At 52.6% G+C, this 20355-nt stretch overlaps 1 protein-coding gene across 1 annotated transcript in view; it reads left to right on the top strand.

The window, feature by feature from the left end:
* The first annotated feature begins 1308 nt into the window (after nt 1-1308).
* CDH5 (cadherin 5) overlaps nt 1309-20355 on the top strand; it is a 37571-nt gene continuing 18524 nt past the window's right edge. Inside the window, exons 1-3 of the mRNA XM_024733743.1 lie at nt 1309-1407; nt 12794-13013; nt 19808-20096. Of these exons, the coding sequence (XP_024589511.1) occupies nt 12813-13013; nt 19808-20096 (490 nt within the window). The 5' untranslated portion in view covers nt 1309-1407; nt 12794-12812. The remainder of the gene's footprint in view (nt 1408-12793; nt 13014-19807; nt 20097-20355) is intronic.

The raw sequence follows: 20355 nt of genomic DNA, 5'->3' as shown, positions 1-20355 counted from the left end.
TCCACCCCTGTCCCCAACTGTATCCACCTATATCCAACTATCTACCTCCATCTCCAGCTGCCAATCTGACATGCCACTTGGGTGTCTAAAAGCCATCTCAAACTCAACATGCCTGGAACAGGGAAATCTTTATCTTCCCCTCCGCCCAAAATACCCTCCCACTCCATTCCCCATCTCCACACCAGTGTCCACTGACTTAGTGCCCCTGGGCAAGGCTCTCTCCCTCTCAGGTCTCTGTTTGCCCAGCTGTATAAAGAGAACCAGTTCGGGACTTCCCAGCCATTCATCCATCCATGGAAAAACACGGGCAACTAGGCAAAGATTCCCACTACTTGCCCTGGGAGATTCCAAATCAGTTGGACTGGGGTGGGGCCCCGGTACCTGCAGTTTGTAAAACCTCCTCTTGTAACTCTCATGATTCACAGAACCCGAGCGCCTTCTGCCCGCAGCTTCTTGGTTCTAAGGGTCCCTGGTCCTGCCTTCAGCTTCCCCATCTTCCACGCCCCTCTTGGACTCTTGTTTATCTCAACAGCCATGTGAGGCTGAGGTCATATTATCCCCATTTTACTGAAGAGGAAACTGAGGCTGGGGTGGAGGTGCATGACTGGCCCATCAGGCACCTGGCTCCGCCTGATATTCCTAAACCCAGAGGGCGCACCCCTAACCCCCAACACCCAGGCTGGCACCTTACAGCTGGAACCCAGGCCCACGCCCACCAGAAGTCAATCCAGTTCACAGACCCAGGAGCTGCAGCCTGTTCCCATCTCCTACCCACCCCACCGCAGGGGCCCCTGAGGCCTCCCCAGCCACTGCAAAGTCTGCCCCTCCCCCAGCATGTCATGGAGTCACCTGGGAAAATCTGGCTCTGGGCCCAGGGTGACCCAGGCTGGATTTCTGGCTGTGCTACGCCCCAGCTGAGTAGACAAGCACCTCAAACTTGCTGAATTTTTAGTGTCATGAGCTATAAAGTGGGGGTGACGGCACCTGCCCTCGGGGTCACGAGGAAGATGAACGAAGCCCCTCGGCAGGTGTTGGGCTCAAAGCCCCAGAGCTGAGGCCTGGGGTTGGGGCCCGAGTTAAGTGTCCCGGCCAAGTCCAGGGCTAGGCCTCCATGGGGACAGCCCAGCTGGGCCGAGGAGGCCGCCCACCACGGGGCCTGCCTCTCTGCAGCCAGCCCGGCCCTCACAAACGAACAATAACAGGAAACCATCCTTGGTGGGGGTGGGGGGGGTGCACATGGGCCAGGGCCAGCTGGAAAACCTGAAGGGGCGGCGGCCAGGCCTCCCTTACCGCCGGGTGGGGCTCCCCTCCAGAGGCTGTTGGCCGAGCTCTGCACAGTTCCACGGCACGCTCAGCCCCGGCCGGACAGCCAGACGGAACAGACACACCTCTCAGCCCACAGGCAAGGTGAGTGAGGGTCCTTGACTTCCCCATATGTAGAACGGTCATCATCGGCTCCCAGGGAAGCGCCACTCCTTGGGGTAGACTGGGTCTCCTGGCTCACAACAGAGCTGGGAAAGGTGCGCCCAGGGGTGGTGCCGCGGACACGAAGGGATGTTCTCGGGGAAGGGGTAAGCTCGGCTCTCCCACAGGTAGACTCCCAGACTCAAGGGCCCACTGGCTTCTGTGGGTGCTGGGCTCAGATGCTCAGAGGGCAGGATTCCGCCTGAGTCGCCCAGCACGCCAGGGGCAGAGGACTGGCACCCAAGTGGTGTCCCTTCCCCCACGAGAGAGGATTTACCACAGATGACATCATCCCGTCCCCTCAAAGGCTCTGTGCTGGGATTGGGAGAGAAGCCCTGGAAGGGGAGCTTGGAGCCTCGGCCCTCCCTGTCAGCCACTGCCCCCATTTTCAGTACAGGCAAGCGGAGGCCCTACCTGTGGAATCCCCTCCCCTCCTTCCCCAGACACCGTAGGGGCCGGTTATGAGCTGCAGAAGCTGTAGTTTTTCTCCCCCAAAACCGAGGTACCCGTAGATTGGGGCCCAAGGGACCCAGCAGCCCTCATAATTTTAGAGAAGTTCCCCCCAAAGACTTGGAGGCAGGCGGTCTAGGGTGAGAGCCATCCTGGATACAAATCCCAGCTCTACCACTCGCTTCCTGCGTGACTTTGGGAAAATTACTCAGTGTCTCCAAAACTCAGTTTGCTTCTCTGAACAATGGAGATGGCGATTCTTTTTGCGGTTCATCATGAGACCTGGAAATGATGTCTACAGAAGGCTCTGAAGCACTGGAGCTCACTACTTTATATTACCAGCAAGCCGATGAATTAGATACAGCCTTTCTCCATTTCTCAGTTGAGGCAACTGAGATTTGGGGCAAGAACTTGTACCCCAAAGCCCAGGCTCTTTCCAGAACCATGCAGCTTCTCATGTGCCAGCCTCCTCATCTGTAAACTGGAAGAAAGGGTCTTTTCATGAGGCAATTAAAGGAAGCGATATACACACTTGGTACCGGGAACGGATCGTAGGAGGGGAGCTTTAAGAAATCACAGCTGAATTTACCTGCCACCCAGAGCTGACCATGGCCTGAGTGTCACAAAGGTTTTGACCCCTGAGGTCGGTCAGTCCCCAGTAGGTGAGAGATGCATCAGCTCATCCTCCAGCGAGCGCTCTGGGCAGCTACTCCACGCCAAGCACTATGCTTGTTCCTCACCCCCACCCCATGGACATTTCTGCCATGGGTGGTGGGCAGACAGGATCCTGACAGGAGACGAAGGGCATTCCAGGGGAGGCAGGGAGCCTGGGCAGCTCATTGGACCTGGAGAGGCCAGTGCAGCCAGAAGGTTTTCAGAGCAGGGAGTGGCAGGAGGGCCAGTGATGCAGAAGGCCATGAGTTAGTAGCAGGACCGAGAATTTTGGTTCATCTTCAGGTGATGGGGAACAGCGGGACCCTCCCATCTGGCCTGAGTCCAGCCATGTGTGGGTGCCAGCCTGGAGGTGATCAAGGGGCCCAGGAGCTTCTGCGCCCCCAGGCAGCCCTGCTAATTCTGGCTTCCAGTGGTGAGGGGGTAGGCGAGGGGCCCACTGGCCTTGCAGGGGTTAAGCTGCCCACCCTGCAGTCTAGACCTGAGCGATTGTGCTGCTGAACAAGGGCCGGACATGGGAGCAGGAAGCTGGAGGGGCCATGCTTATTTTCTCCCATAGCTGGATGACTCACAGCTCTGCTGCTGCCTCGGGGATACACAGTGGACACACTGGCCACTAGCTCAGGGAAAAAAATCTTGAGCCCCTTGCCCATGGGATCCATCCCTTACTACTTCCATCACCTCTCTGCACCCCCTCGGCATCCTTGAAGCTACTAAAAGAATTCCCATTTGACAGACACGACCACAGAGTCTGAGAGAAGCTGAGCAGCCAGTCCAAGGTCACACAGTTACTATGAGGTGAAAGAAGGATATGAATGAGGCCAGCCCCTTCTGACCCCACTGCCCTGTCACACTCCATAGGGAAGCCTGGAGAGGGGAGAAGCAGGGGAGGATTGAACCTGACAGTTCAAGCCACAGAAGCAGGCACCAGGATGAGCCAGGAGCCCAATGATCCTGGGGGAGGAATGTTCTAGGAGACAACTGCTGCCCTCAGTAGCTTAGCTTCTGGCTGGAGAGATACTGACAAGCCCATCGTAACCCAGATCCAAGCTGATGTTGGGTGGAGAAATCACAGAAGACTCCCTGGAGGAAGAGCAGGAGCCCCAGAGGATGCTGGGAAGTCTTGGGCCTGCTCTCTGAGCTTCAGTCTTCTAATTTCTCTAGGGCAAGGGATGGACCACATAGTCTCTAAACTGATTCAGGGACCTCCAGATTGTCTGCCACAGCATAACGATCAGATTCTGGCAGGTGCAGACACTGGGAGGAGGGGGATGTAGGGCCCATGCGGCTGGGCCGGGAAGGCAGTGAATGAGATTTCCTTCTAGAGGAGAACAGACAGGAGCAGGAGGTGGGCCCAGGGCAGAACCAGGAAATGAGGTCAGGTGTGAGTCGGCCAGTCAAGCCCACAGCTGCCAGGCCAGGCTGAGTGGGTAGGTGAGGGTTGAGACACCCACACATTTACTAAGCACCTACTGTGTGCTGGGCTTTGTACCCATGATCTCATTCAATCCTCCATTAGAGATGAGGAAGCTAGAGCTCAGAGAGGGCAAGGAATGGGCCTAAGGCCACACAGCTCATGAGCAAACAGGCAAGTGTGTGAGACTTGTTGCCGCCAATGACTGCCTCAGAGCCCCAGACAAAGTCAGAAAGCCCAGAAGAGGCTGGAAAAGGCTCTCCCAAGGGTGGGTTTTCTCTCCTTCAAGCTTTGAGCTGCCCCATTAGGAGATAAGGGAATGACCCAGAGACCCCAGGACAAATTTGTTTCGAATCGTACACTAGGTCTGGTGAATTGGTTGTATCTAGCTCAAAGACTGTATTGAGGATTCAGGGGCTGAGTTCAAGTTCGGTGGGAAACGAACACTGTAATTGATTACTGATGTCTGCCGTGAGTATGTGAATGGCAACCCATGATCTCTGTTTTGCCAGCCCTACCTTCGGAAGCCCCCTGCACACGGGTGTATGTTCATCAGGGACCCATAAGAAGGACAATCTGACAGTCCTCAAAGGATCAAAATCCTAATGGTGGTGTGCCTGACAAAGTGGTGGGCCGTTAGAGATGCTGTATGGTGACAGGAGGAGCTTCTCTGAGTTCTATCAACCACTGTATGTGCTCTGACCACCCAAGGTGCTGTAGGCAGATTTGTGCAGATTTGTTTTAAATCCTCTGAGGAAGGAGGGAAGGAGTGCAAGATCAGAGCTGGAGACCGAGGCGGGCTGACAGACAGCAGTAGGGACACCGACACCTCAAGGTCCTCTGGGCCTTGAGTTCACGCCGCTGGATGCTGGGATGAAGCGGATGCCTGGTCAGAGACACTCGCGCCAGCAGGCAGAGGCTGCGCTGGAGCGGGAGCCAATCAGAAGACCTTGTGGGGGGTACGGACTGGGGCTTGAAAAGAAGCAGAGCACTCACCCAGGGGCCACAGCAAGGAAGGGCATTCGGGCAGAGGGAACAGCCTGTGTATTCCATAAACGTCCAGTTCTCCTCGAGGCTGGGTGGGGCAGGGAGGTGAGGGAGAGGAGAACCAGAGGGGTGGGCAGGGGCACTCTGTGCTGGGTCTTGAATGCTGGCTCAGGAGCTAGGCTTCACCCTGCAGGGTGTGGGGAGCCAGGGAGGAGCGGTCAGCAGGGGAGCAGCGTGGGCAGCTCTAAGGGGAGCCGAGGGAGGGAGGCTGTTGGCAGAACCCGAGGGGAGAGGATCACAAGAGCAGGTCACAGGGCTGAACTGAGCCCCAAACCAGGATAAAGCCCCAAGGGGCCAGCTCATAGCTGCCCGGCTCCACGGCCCCTGGGGACTCACCCTTCATCCTCCCAGTGCCGGTGATCCCTGAACGAGTTTGGGGGTCACTGGCTCCAACCTCGACCCCAGACTGAGGCTCGAGGTGTGGAGTGGGAGGGCAGTGGGAGAGCCGCCCAGGGCCACACAGGGGGCAGGGGCTCTAGCGCCTTCACCCCCACCCCTGCAGGTTCTGGGCCTCTCCTCCCACCTCCTGGCCCCTCATCCCTGACCCAGGGCCTCTGGGCTGCAGCCCAGAGCCTGCAGGAGGCTGGGCTGGGACTGAGCGTCCAGTCCACCCTCCGCGGCTTTGCCTGGGGCCGGGCTCTGCTGCCAGGTCTTGTCCTAGCTGCTGGCGGGCGTGCTGGGCGGGAGAGGGGCCAGCCCCACAGAGAGGAGACTCTTCGGGGGACAGGGGTGTGTGCTTGTGTAGGCAGCACGTTTGTGTGTCCGTGTGGCCTGAGGATGTCATGTGTGTATCCCTGACCTGGAGTCTTCCTCTACCCCACCCCCAAGGGCCCTCCAGTCTGCTCAATAAACGCCCGGACTTAGCCCCTGAAACCTAAGGCTTGAACAGGGTCGGGGCAGAACCATCCCAGCCGGGGGCGTTTGCCAGGCTGCCCACTGAGCAGCTCCCAGCTGGCCCAGGCTTCCGAGGGCCCATTTAACTACAAAAGGAGGAGCCCCAACCCGCCCCCCTTCCACCTCCCTCTGGGGCCCCCTGGCTCCTTCTTAGAGCACAGAGCTGAGCGGACCTCACAGCCCCTTTGAAAAGGCCAAACGCCAGTGACAGAGGGGGTCCTGAGAAACAGACCAAAGGGAGTTTTGCCTACTGTCTCACAGCAGATCAGAGAGAGGCAGGATTCACTGCTGGGCTGAGACCGTCTGAGAAATCAGGGCCCTCCCCTCTCTGCCCTCTCACATCTTCCTCTACGCCTCCATCAAAGCACCACAACTTGAAACTGTGTTTTTTATCAAGTGGTTAATGTCTCTACACAAGGGTGCAGCCTGTGTAGGCTCCCCACTTGTAGTTCAGTACCTGGCACATAGTAGGTGCTCAATAAATGTTTGTTGAATGACTGTATAACATCCAGGCTCTAGAGAGGGCTTCAGAGAAGTGGTGACATGTGACCTAAGTCCAGGCAGAGGTGAGAGAACGGCAAGTGCAAAGGCCAGAAGCTGTGACCAGGCCTGGTGGGTGTTACCATCCCACAGGCTGGGGCTCCTCTTCGAGGCTCACCAAGCAACACCCCCCTCTTTCTTAATTTTTAAATTTATTTATTTATTTTGGCTGCACTGTGCAGCATGCGAGATCCTAGTTCCCCCAACCAGGGGCTGAACCGGCGCCCCCTGCAGTGGAAGCACGGAGTCCCAACCACTGGACCGCACCCTTGAGACCCAGACAGGGAACTGGAGAGGAGCAGAGGCACACAACCTCTCCAGCCCCCGCCAACTTGGCTCAGCTTTCAGAGCCAGTCCTCAGGCCCAACCCAGGCATCTAGGTTCTGAGCTCAGTGGTCCCACCCACTGTGGACACAGACCCAAACCCAGGAGTTCTCCAAGGCCTTGCCCTCTGATCCGGGCATGACTGAGCCCAGCCATCCCCCAGATGCTCTGAGGTTCCTCTGCCCCTTCTCCTGGGCTCCATGCCCATTACCAGGGGCCTAGGCCACACACTCTGTCCTCTCATTGGGCCCCCTGGACCTTCCCAGACTGACCGAGGGCACAGAGGGCCCACCCTCATCCATCAGTCCACTTGGAGCTGCCCCCAAAAGCCTCGTACACAGCTCCAGGGACTGAGCATCATCACGGATCCTGGGTAACAGGGACACAGGCCAGCACCTGGCCTCTGGGTGCCCAGCAGGCACGTCTGAGCTGCCAAGCGAATCCCCTCTCCCCCATGTCTGTTGTCAGGAAAGGCCCCGGGGCTACTCAGCTGGGCATTTCTGAGCACAGAAATCAATTCCAACATCCTCAGGCCCACCACACATCTGTGGTACCGCAAACCCAACCAGCAGCGGCCTGATCTCTCCAAAAACTTGGTGAGAGCAACCAAGAGACGTGACTCCTACTTATAGGAAAGTAAAGGGCTAAAATAAACCTGACCCCAGCTGTGCTCTGACCACACCTCCAGAGGTGTGGCCAAGGGAAATTCTGTTTCCAGCTGTGGGTCCAGCAAATCCTGCCAGCTGACTTCCTCTCCAACAGCAGGAGGAGGAGGAACGATTTTTCGATTTTTCGAAAAAACCCTTCCTCTCAGCCCCCATTTACGTGGACAAATTTCTAACACAAAAGGCAAAAGACACAAATAAACATGGCTTTTCAGATGGAAAAGTCCCTCAGGACCCTCTGAGATTGGGTGTAGAAGGAGCCCAGGATTTAGAAAAAGATAAATCTGGGTGAGGGTTCCAGATCTACCACTTCCGAGGTGTTTGTGTCTGAGCCTCAGCTTCTTCCTCTGTGAAATGGGGATGATAATTCCTACATCCTGAGGACAGTGTGAAAACTAAATGAGATTTCATCTATGAAAGTCAAACATGGAGAACAGCTGCTTATTATTACTATTATTACTACCATTATTATTATTATTACATGTTAATGTCACCGCAGAAATAGAGAGAGAGTGGCATGATGGAAAGGCACTATTCGGGGTGAAAGGCAGCCTAAGTTCAAATCCTGGCTCAACCACTCGCCGCTGTGTGACCCAGCAGGGCTCACTCCACCTCTCTGAGCCTCATCTGCAAAATGGGATCACTGACAACTACCTGGCAGTTTGCAAGGCTTAAGTGAGATAAGGTTTCAGTGTGCCACTGAGGAGGTGTTTCAAAGAAGAGACTTTATGAAGGAAACACTTACAGAGCTGTGAGCTCAGTCAAGGGAACAAACGGGATGTTGAGTCCTGCAGAGACCAGCAGCAGACCACCGCAGGACCAAAGGGACAAAGAGGAGGGAAGGGTGTTTCCCGAACCCAGTGAGGGACGGATGGGAGCCACAGAAGCTACCGGGATGGAGAGGTGCAGCCACAGCAGTACAAATGAACCAGAGCAGACAGCAGCAGGGAGGAAGTACCCCAACTTTTCTCCTCCCATCCTCAGACACCTGCTAGAGCCCCCATTGGCCAAACACCAGAACCTCGCGCCTGTAGGCCAAGGGTCAGTCCCCTTGACACAGAGCAGAGGTCAGGGGAGGGGTGGGGGAGTAGATTCAGCAGGGTAGGGACCTGCAAATCCCCCAACCAAATGGTTGGGTGTTCAGAAACAAGAATGGTAAGCTAACTACTCAGTAGAGCAAAACAGAGTGTCGGTGAGGATTCATACATGCTTGGTTTTATTCTTAGCTACTTTTTTGGCCATGTTACAAATGTTTTTTTCAATTCAGGCCTGAAAACAACCCTGAGAGGTAGACACTAGTGTTCCCATTGTACAGATGATGAGACTGAGGCTCAGAGAGGTAAAGAGTCTTGCTCACGGTCACAGAGCGGCAAAGCAGCACAACTGACATTCTCTAAACCACAGACCCTGGAATCACAGCCGTCACCCTGCTCTGTGTGAACCCAAAGAGGAGAGAGCCATGTGTCAGGTGTGGCTGGGCCTTGGGGAAAAGGGAAGATGTAGACAGGGCAGGTAGAAAGCCATTCTCCAGGAAGGGAAGGAAGCTGTGATTTGAGCCCAGCAATGGGACCTGGGTGTCAACCCTGGGACGAGCCCCAGGCAGTGCTGCAGTGGAAGATGCCCAGGGATGCATGAGATGCAAGGTGAGGACCAGGGATGGCTCCCCAGAGGAGGACATTTGGGCTTAATCCTGGATGACAAGTTCATGAGACAGAGAAAGAGTAAAGACCTATGGGGCTGTCCTGGGCCACTTCTCCTCCCTCGCTACCTGTCCTCCTTCATGTTCCAGCCTCACAGTTTGAGCACCAGCCACGTGAAGGGACTGTCTGTAAGCTGCTCCAGCCCCACCTTCTTCCGCACACCAGGCCAGGTCTCCAGCAGCTGCTGGCCATGGCCACAGAGATGTTTCATAGCAACTCCAACCTGACACAGCCCACACAGACCTTTTGGTACCACTACCCGTCTTCCGAACCTCAGCAAAGCCCTGCCCCCGCCAGCTGCTCAGGCCAAAGACTCGAGAGCCATCCTAGATTCCTCTCCATCCCTCACCCGCTACATTCCATTCACAGCAAGTCCTGTTAACTCCACCTCGAAAACACATCCCATGGCCACGCACCTCTACACCTGGTCTGGGCCACCATCAACTCTCTCCTGGATGACAGTGACCTCCCCTGCTGGTCTCCCCTCTCTCCCAGCCCGTCTCCTCACCTCAGCCAGGGATCTCTTCAAATCAGATCATGTCACCTTCCCTCGTGCTTAGGAAAAAGCTCTCTCTAGGCTGCCCTGTACAACCCAACTGCATTAGTTTCCTCCAGCTGCTGTAACAAACCACCCCAAAGGTGGCTGGCTTGAAACAACACCAATTTATTTATTTATTATAGTTCTGGAGGTCTGAAGTCCGAAATGGGTTTCGGTGGGTGAGAATCAGGACTGTTTCCTTCTAGAGCCTCTAGGGGAGAATCTATTTCCGTGCCTTTTTTGACTTCCAGAGGCCGCCCCCATTCCTTGGCCTGGGGCCCCACAGGCCAAGGAAACAGAGGATGGAAACCCCAACCTCTGTTTCCATCATCACGTCTCCTTTCTCCTGATTCTGACCCTCCTGCCTTCATCTTTTAAGGACGCTGTGATTGTACTGGGTCTATCCACATAGTCCAGGATAATCTCCCTATTTCAAGATCCTTAACTTAATGCTATCTGCTGAAAGTCCTTTGCCAGGGAAGGTAATATTCACAGGTTCCAGGGGTGAAGACATGGACACCTTTGGGGAGCTGTCACTCAGCCTACCATCCCGACCTTGTCACCTCTTCTGGAGCCCCCATTGCTCATCTGACCCAAGGGCCTTCTTTTGGCTCTTCAAACAAACGAACCGTTTTTCTACCTCAGGGACTTTGCACTTGCTGACCCTTCTGCCTGGAATACCCTCCCTTCCCCTGGCATTCCCAGGGCTGACACTCCGATGTTGGCATGAATATCATCTCTCTGAAAGGCCTCCCCTGGCCTTGAAGTCTCAGCCAGCTGCCCCCTCGCCCTCTGCTGTGTCCCCCAGTGTAATTCCCTGAGAGCCTCTGATCAGCAGCTGATGTTTTTCCCCATGTACTTATTTTCCTGGGGTTCCCACGACAGCGTGCACTCCCCGGGGACAGGTCCTGTCTGTCCTGCTCACTGCTGCACCCCAAAGCCTAGCACACAGTAGATGCTCAATACGCATCCGCTCAGGGCGTGGCCTCGTATCTTGTCCTGCCCAGGGGCCTGAGAACTTCTCTCTCCCCATTTCTCAGTTTCACTTCTATCTGTTTTACTTTTTCATTTTTTGAGTCACTTCTCACTTGAGGGAGGAAGAAGGGAGCAAGACATGCAGTTCCTTTTGAGGCAAAGAAGGAAATGACCCACCGGGCCTGAGCCCAGCGAGGCTGGCCAGGGGTCACAGCTGCCACCTCCCCTGAGTCAGGACCAGCTTCCTGGCAGAACTCTCAGCTCCCTGAGCCTTTGTTCACTGCCTTCCTCCGGCCCAGAGCAGCTGCCCTTTTCACAGCCCACCTCAAAGGGCACCAGGTCTCCTCCAGTCTGACCACCTCATTGAGGACTGAGGGAACTGGGACCGGAAGCCTTCCCAGGCACATGGCACCTGCGTTCCAGGCCCGGCTAATGCTCTGTCCCAGCCAAACCCTGCGAGCCCACTTCTGCCTGGGCCAGCAGCCAGGGGCCCCAGGGATGCTGGATGCTAAGCTCAGCAGGCCCACAGGCCAGTCTGCACACACACCCCCGGCCCTCACTGAGGACAGCCTGGCGCCAGTGTCTCAGGGGAAATGTTACTAGAGTTTAGAAACCTCCTGTGCTGTGCAAAATCCAGCTTCTCCCTGCGGCCAGGGCGGGCGACAGCCAGGGAGGTGGCCTCCCATCCAGCACCCAGTGGGTCCCTGCCTCTCTCCAGGCAGGAGCCCTGATTCTGACTCCCACTCCCACCCACCAGCCTTCTTCCTCTGAACCATCCCAGGAGCCACAGGTCAGTGACACAGGGACCAGCAAGGGTAGACTGATGGGGTCAAGGGCTGAGAGGGCATAGTAACAGCCGAGGTCACAGCCTCTACCCACCCTGGGGCAGTGAGACAAGCCCTCTTCCTTCTGGAATTCAGGATGAAGTCGGGCCCTGATCTCTGGGTGACCCCAGATCCCCATCCAGGTTGATCCCATGTCCCAAGGGCTGCCTTCATGGGGGCAATCACATGGGGTCTTGTGCTTAAAAGGACCCCATGCTGGGTTTCACGTTCTTCCATCTCTGTCCTGAAATTCTTAGTAACTTTTGAGAAAAGGACCCCACGTTTCCATTCTATACTACGCCCCACAAACTACGAAGCTGGTCCTGCGAGCCCAGCCTCTCTACCCACCACCCCATCCCACCCCTGTTCTCGTGACAGCTCCTAAGCTAACCACCAACTGTGAGCGCTGCGTCTGGTGAGGGCCTGGCCCTCTAGGTCACCACATTTGGGTTTCTTAAGAGCCTTCTAAAGACAACATCAAAGCAACACTGCCACAGGGGCTCTCGGGCTAGCCGGGGGGCATGTTTGTTCAGAGGAGTCTTTAAATCCCACCACACAGCAGCTGCTAGGTCAAGAGAGGGCAGTAGGAAGAAGCATGAACTTTGGGGCCAGGCCGACTTGGTTTGAGTTTGACTCTGAGGCTTCCCGTCTGGGTGATCTCAGAAACGTTACTAAACCTCTCTCTTCCTCCGCTCATCTATAAAGTGAGGACCACAATTATACCCACCTTTTGGCTTACTGGGAGGATTAAGTGCGATAACACATATAAAGTGCTTGGAAGAGTGTCAGGCATTCAATAGTTATTGATATTTATTTTTTGGTACTTATTATACTTATCGATGACACTTATTGATAAATGTCAGCTGCTGAGGTCAGACACCTGGGCTTTATTCTCAGCCCCACCATTTACTCCACTGTGAACTTAACTTCTCTGTGCCTCAGTTTCCCCGTCTGTAAAATCCAAGCTGGGTGTCCACCGCACAAGGCTTTGGGAGCTACCATCCACATCAGCATTGCTCTCTCCTCCAGGAAACCTTCCCTACAGCTCTCCTCTAGCCTCCCCTGTCGCCCATGCTTGCTTGCCCAATAGCACACGTGACTCTTAAGTAGGAATTGTTTCTGTGTCTGGCTTCCCCTCCCAGACTAGGAGCTCCACGGGGGCAGGAAGAGGGTGTGGTTCTGCTAGTCTGAGCAGAGAGTGAAGGATGAAGGGTTAAACAGTTCAGTGCTCCCCGGGAGATGCTCGCACCCCACATTCCCTGATGGTCTCTCTCCTCGTCCCTCAGAACCGTCCGTCCCGGGAAGATGCAGGTGTTCGTGATGCTGCTGGCTGCAGGGGGCACCTGCCTGGGCCTGCTGGCAGCAGCTGCAGTGGCCGTCAACCCTGACCGACCCGACCCCCCCAGCTCGCTGCCCATTCACCGGCGCCAGAAGAGAGACTGGATCTGGAACCAGATGCACATCGATGAAGAGAAAAACGGCTCACTGCCCCACTATGTGGGCAAGGTAAGGCTCAGGCCCCAGAGCGAGAGAGGCGTGCCGTGGTGGTGGTGATGATAAAGACAGTGACAGGTGCTGTGGTGGCTGCAGGGAGAGATGGTGGAGGTGGCAGATGTCATGGTGGCGGTGACTATGGTGATAGCCAAGGAGAAGGTGGTGGTGGTAACAGCGGTGGTGGTGGTGACGACGACGATGATCGTGGAGGTGGAGGTGGTGGTGGTGGTGGTGGAAGTAATGGTGAGCACAATGGTTCATCTTTCTCGCAGACTTTGGCCTATGGAGTGAGTATCACTGGCAGAAGGGCCACCCCGTGCACAAGCTAAGGAGGGCAGCCTAGCATGGGGGCTCAGGGCTCAGGGCAGGACCAGCCAAGGCTGCCGTTAACTTTGCGCACCTGAGAGGTCTGGAAGACCTGAGCAGACTTCTACAGAACTGTGCTGGTGACACAGCTCATCATCCAGGCCACGATTTGCCATCTCTAGTCGAGGCCTTTGAACCTCCTCAGAAAGCCCTGTCTCTCAGGGTGTTTTGCCCTAGCATTTAGGGCGTTATGAGCTCCAGATCCTAGGACACCCATAACAAGGCACTTGACCCAAGCCTGCCCTCCAGGGCGGTGTCTACGACTCTAAACCCTCATTTCATCCCATTTAAAACATGTCCGTCCTCAGTCACCTTCCTAGAGCTTGGAGCTAATCTGAGGGACTAATGAACTATCTTCCTGTGTCAAAAGGTCGCTGAGGTCAAAACCGTACACTCTAATTGAAAGGAATGGCTCTAGGGGCTTCCCTGGTGGTGCAGTGGTTGAGAGTCCGCCTGCCGATGCAGGGGACGCGGGTTCGTGCCCCGGTCCGGGAAGATCCCACATGCCGCAGAGCAGCTGGGCCCGTGAGCCATGGCCGCTGAGCCTGCGCGTCCGGAGCCTGTGCTCCGCAGCGGGAGAGGCCACAACAGTGAGAGGCCCGCGTACCGCAAAAAAAAAAAAAAGAAAAAGAAAGGAATGGCTCTAGTGGTGGAATTTCACACACAACGACAGGGAGATGGATTAGGTATTTCAAGAGTTTTCAGTGAGGAGAAAAATTCCTTTCCAGTGCTTTAAAATCTCACCACGTCAGTTTCTTGGAAGCTAAGCAGGGTCAGCTAAAGAAAGATCAGTGTACTGGTGAGAGGAATTATGGTCCCAAGCACAAGGCTGGGCTCCCATGGTCAGGGGGCAAAGACAGACACGGTCCACACCCTCATGGAGCTTGTGATCTAAAACAGGGGCTGGCCACATGTAAATCAGTGAAGTTAGAACACTCCCTCACACCATACACAAAAACAAACTCAAAATGGTTTAAAGACTTAAATATAAGACATGATACCATAAAACTCCTAGAAGAGAACATAGGCAAAACATTCTCTGACATTAATCACAGCAATGTTTTCTTAGGTCAGTCTCCCAAGGCAAAAGAAATAAAAGCAAAAATAAATAAACGGGACCTAATCAAACTTATAAGCTTTTGCACAGCAAAGGAAACCATAAACCAAATAAAAAGACAACCTATAGACTGGGAGAAAATATCTGCAAATGATGTGACTGACAAGGGCTTAATTTCCAAAATATATGAACAGCTCATATAGCTCAGTATCAAGAAAACAAACAACCCAATCAAAAATGGGCAGAAGACCTAAACAAACATTTCTCCAAAGAAGCCATACAGATGGCCAACAAGCACATGAAAAGATGCTCCACACCACTATTAGAGAAATGCAAATCAAAACCACAATGAGATATACCCTCACAGCAGTCAGAATGGCTGTCATCAAAAAGTCTACAAATAATAAATGCTGGAGAGGGAGTGGAAAAAAGGGAACCCTCCTACACTGTCGGTGGGAATGTAAATTTGTGCAGCCACTATGGAAAACAGTATGGAGGCTCCTCAAAAAACTAAAAATAGAGTTACAATATGATCCAGCAATCCCACTCCTGGGCATATATCCAGAAAATATGAAAATTCTAATTCAAAAAGATACACGAACCCCAATGTTCATAGCTGCACTATTTACAATAGCCAAGACGTGGAAGCAACCTAAGTGTCCACCAACAGATGAATGGATAAAGAAGGTGTGGTACCTATAAATAATGGAATATTACTCAGCCATAAAAAAGAATGAAATCTTGCCATTTAGAGCAACATGGATGGACCTAGAGGTTATCATACTAAGTGAAGTAAGTCAGACAGAGAAAGACAAATATCATATGATACCTCTTATATGTCAAATCTAAAAACATGATACAAATGAACTTATTTACAAAACAGAAACAGACTCACAGACATAGAAAACAAACTTACGATTACCAAAGGGGAAAGCAGGGGAGGGATAAATTAGGAGTTTGGGATTAACGTATACATACTACTATATATAAAACAGATAATCAACAAGGACCTACTGCATAGCACAGGGATCTATATTCCGTAGGTTGTAATAACCTATAATGGAAAAGATGTATACACACACACACACATATACATCACTTTGCTGTATACAAGAAACTAACACAACACTGTAAATCAACTATACTTCAATTAAATAAATAAATACATAAATGGGGGCTGGTAGAACTGCGCCGCCATGCGGTTTTGTAAATAAAGTTTTATTGGAACAGAGCCACACCGTGCACTTAACAAATGGTCGTGGTTGCTTTCATGCTACAATGGCAGATTTGAGTAATTGTCCCAAAGACCATATGATCCACAAAGTCGAAAATTTTTACTATCTGGCCCTTTACAGAAACAGTTTGCCCACGCTGGTCTAGAAGGGCAGCATGTATCAGACAAAGAACCCCACACATGCTGGAGATGGGGGAGCCCTATGGTTATAGAGAAACAGGCCAGAAACGACCCCTAGATGGGGAAGGGTCAAGTCTGGCCTCAGCACCAGAAATGCCATGGCAGATGGCGGTGGAGCCAGCTGGGGAATCTATACTCACAGCCCTGCCCACGGCCCTCTCCACTGCTCACTGTGCCCAGGCCTCCTCTGGCCACCAAGAATGGCTGGGAAATTCAGATCCTTCAGTCTGGCTACTCAGAGGGGAAGGCGCTTGCCCAGGGTCACACAGTGAAACCAGGATAGAGCCCTAGGAAAGCACAGGGTTCCTGACTCCCAACACCGATGTGAACTCTGTGCCCTAGAGGAAAATGCCATCGGCCCATCTACTCCTTCCCAAGGGGATGAGTGTGCCGTGAATCAACCTCCAAAGAGAATGGCTGCCCCCCAACGAATATCCACGGGCTGAGTTAGGGACAGTCAGCAGCAAGCAGGGCCACCGGCATGCCGCCCAGCCCGGACACGGCAGACCTTGGACGGCTCGCCCGAAGTCCTCTGCGCAGCAGGAAGAGCCTCAGGCCTGCCGCCCCCTGCCAACAGTGTGCACTTGGCACCTGGCATGGGGACAGAGGGTCCCGTGCAGTCCCCACCCTGGGAAGAAGCAACGGTGTCTGGGAGAGGCAAGGACAGGGCTCCAAGGATCACCTCCTGGCTCCAAAGACGTCATCGGAGGGAAGGAAGTCCCTGATTACCAAGATCAGAGCCAGGAGCCTTTGTTTACAGAGCTGTTTGCTGGACAATGGGAGCTGAGTGGCCTTCTGAATCCACAGACATGGGTCAGCATAGCTTTCGGCATTAAGATGTTATATCCAAATATAGGGATAATTTAAAAAAGGGGAGGGCCCCCCAAACCTATAACCGCAGTCTGTCTAATCGTGAGGAAAGCATCGGACAAATTCCAGTAGGGGGCATCCTACAAAACACCCAACCAGCACTCCTCAAAACTCTCACGGTCATCAAAAACAAGCAGAGCCTCACGGACAAAGAAAACAAACTTACTGTTACCAAAGAGGATAGTGGGGGGAGTGGGATTAACATCTACACACTACTATGTATAAACTAGGCAAACAACAAGGACCTACCATACATCACAGAGAACTATACTCAGTATCTTGTAATAATTTATAATGGAAAAGAATCTGAAAAAGAATATATATGTATATTTGTGTATATATATATATATAACTGAATCACTTTGCTGTACACTTGAAACTAACACAACATTGTAAATAAAGTATATTTCAATTAGAAAAAGAACCATGGAGAATCTGAGAAACTGTCCCAGCCAAGAGTAACTTAAAGGAACATGACAACTAGATGTAATGTGGTATCCTGGGTGGGATCCTCAAACAGAAAAAGGACATTAGGTAAAAACTAAGGAAATCTGCACAAAATATGAACTTCAGTTAATAATAATATATCAATATTGGTGCATTAATTACAACAAATGTACCATACTAATGTAAGATGTTAATAACAGGGAAATTGGGCACAGGATGTATGGGAACCCTCTGTACTATCACCTCAATTTTTCTATAAATCTAGAACAGTTCTAAAACATAAAGTCTATTTAAGAAAAGTTGGAGGGAAGGAAAACAGAAAGTCATATCCAAATGAAGTCTTCTTAACACTATTTATTTGATGATACTGAGAAATTATCAAAGATGTTTAGGTGTGAGTCAAATGCAATCTCAGGCAGAATTCCAGTAACAGATCAAAGCTGACTCACGCCCCCTTGCTACTCCTGCCCACATGGATCCTAATGCACCCACCAGAACCAGGCTTGGAACGACCATCCTATCCTAACCCTGAGTAACTCAGACAGGGCCCCAGACTGTCCCTCCTTCTTGACCCCCACTGTCCTCCCGCCCAAGTCACAGGTTCCAGCGCTGGCGCATCACTTCTTGCCTCCTGCCCATCTGTTCATCGTATGTCCCGGCCACTGGGCTTCGGGACCTCCCCACGAACCATCTGCCCCTGCACACCCGCAGCCCTGCTCCAGGATACTTCTTCACTACCTCCAGCTACAGCCTCACCTCTCTCCCGCCCCGCCCACCAAGGGAGAGGAGCCTCACTCCCTGTCCCCACTTCCTCACCTCCCCGACTCTTCTCTAAAGCCCTGTCACCCGGGAGCTTTCCTGGTGGCACAGTGGTTGAGAGTCCGCCTGCCGATGCAGGGGACGCGGGTTCGTGCCCCGGTCCGGGAAGATCCCACATGCCGCGGAGCGGCTGGGCCCGTGAGCCATGGCCGCTGAGCCTGCGCGTCCGGAGCCTGTGCTCCGCAACGGGAGAGGCCACAACAGTGAGAGGCCCGCGTACCGCAAAAATAATAATAATAATAATAAAGCCCTGTCGTCCGGCTTCTCAATCCACCACCCCCTAACGCTGCTCTCACCAAGGGCTCCGATGACTGCACCCCTGCTAAGCCTAGGGATGCTTTCCAGACCTCGTGGGATCTGACCACACCCATCTTGATGCTCCCTCTTCTGTCCTGAGACCCCACTCTCTCTCAGGTTCTCCTCCAGCCTTTCTGATGCAACACCTTCACTCAAGGCTCTTGTTCCAACTGACCCTTAAATGCTGCCCTTCATCAAAATCTCAGCCTCTTCTGCTTCAAACCAGGCCCTGAGAGAAAGAATGGGGTCTGGACTATCTTTATGCTCCCAGGCTGGCACCTTGTAGGCATCTGATTTTTTTCTTTTACTTTATTGAACTCTATTTTTTGAACACCCTAACCACCTATGGGAGGACCATTCAACATGTATGAAATATGATTAGCTTACGTTCCTAATAGCCTCTGTTTCCAAGATTCCATAAATGAAATGTTCAGCAATTCTAAACTTCTAATATCCTTTAATGTAGGCATCTAGTGTGAATAACAACTAGTATTTATTGAGAGCCTGTGCAAATTGCTTTACACACATGATTTTCCAAGTCTTATTCCTAAGGACACTAACAGTATGTGTAACAAAGAAAAAGGATTCAGTGGTCTAACAAGTATAGGAAATCCTGAGTTAAACAAAGCTCAGTGGAGTTCTTTTCTGCAGAACTATATGTTGTAAATCTCCAAAAAGAGAACATTTTATGCACCATTCCAAAACTAAATGACTGAGACCACTGATGTGCTGATAAATAGTTGACAACTGGCTTTTGAGGGGAAAAGATCCTGTTTGTAGCATTTGCCAATTTCCTTGGTATAAATACTTTCACCATGTCTGTTGCAAGCTACCAACTTGATGCCACTGAAGGCAGAGTTGGGAACAGATGTGCATTAACACAGCATTATCCAATATTTCCATCATTCAATACGATCAACATAAAAACTCAAGAACAGGGGTGGGATACGGAGGGTGGGAGGGAGACACAAGAGGGAGGAGATATGGGGATATATGTATATGTATAGCTGATTCACTTCGATATAAAGCAGAAACTAACACATCACTGTAAAGCAATTGTGCTCCAATAAAGATGTAAAAAATAAGACTTTTTTTAAAAACTCAAGAGAACATAGTAAAATGTAGTAAAATGACAGTGTTAGGAAGCAATAGATTTATAGTACGTTACCTTTGTTCGTTTGTTTGTTTTTGCGGTACACGGGCCTCTCACTGCTGTGGCCTCTCCCGTTGCGGAGCACAGGCTCCGGACGCGCAGGCTCAGCGGCCATGGCTCACGGGCCCAGCCGCTCCGCGGCATGTGGGATCTTCCCAGACCGGGACACGAACCCGCGTCCCCTGCATCGGCAGGCGGACTCTCAACCACTGCGCCACCAGGGAAGCCCCTACCTCTGTTTTTAATATGATTCATTTAATTGTAAGTTGATATAATTGGTTTTTTTTAATAATGCCATGCCCTGGCACACTCACACGGGCACACACTCACACGCACACAGCCACCACTGCTATTTCCAGTTCACGGCGCCTCTCCTTTCCTAGATTAAATCAAGCGTGAACCGCAAGAACACCAAGTACCAGCTCAAAGGAGAGTCTGCCGGCAAGGTCTTCCAGGTTGATGAGAGCACAGGGGACGTGTATGCCTTTGAGAGGCTGGACAGGGAGAAGATCTCTGAGTACCAACTCATCGCCCTCGTGGTGGACAAGAACACTGAGAAGAACCTGGAGTCTCCTTCCAGCTTCACCATCAAAGTTCACGATATCAATGACAACTGGCCTGTGTTCACGCACCGGGTGTTCAATGCCTCCGTGCCCGAGATGTCAGGGATAGGTACGTACCCGGTCTGTCTGTCTCCCTCTCCCCTCACTCGTCCCTGGCATGGAGGCACCTCTCCCATTGGCAGCTTCACTGCCTGGGGCAGGATTCAGTGAGTTCCGGGCAGCTATGGGGATGCCCATATTGCCACTTTATATGACTCGAAAGGAACTCTGGTCCCTAAAGACTAAGCTCTGACCTGGCCCCAGGCGGAGTCCTGACCGTCACACACACACACACACACACACACACACACACACACACACACACACAC

Source organism: Neophocaena asiaeorientalis, unplaced genomic scaffold (assembly GCF_003031525.2).
Source record: "Neophocaena asiaeorientalis asiaeorientalis breed wild unplaced genomic scaffold, Neophocaena_asiaeorientalis_V1.1 scaffold90, whole genome shotgun sequence".
NCBI lineage: Eukaryota > Metazoa > Chordata > Mammalia > Artiodactyla > Phocoenidae > Neophocaena > Neophocaena asiaeorientalis.
Note: the sequence above shows the minus strand (reverse complement) of the source record. Positions and strands in the feature narration are given on the sequence as shown.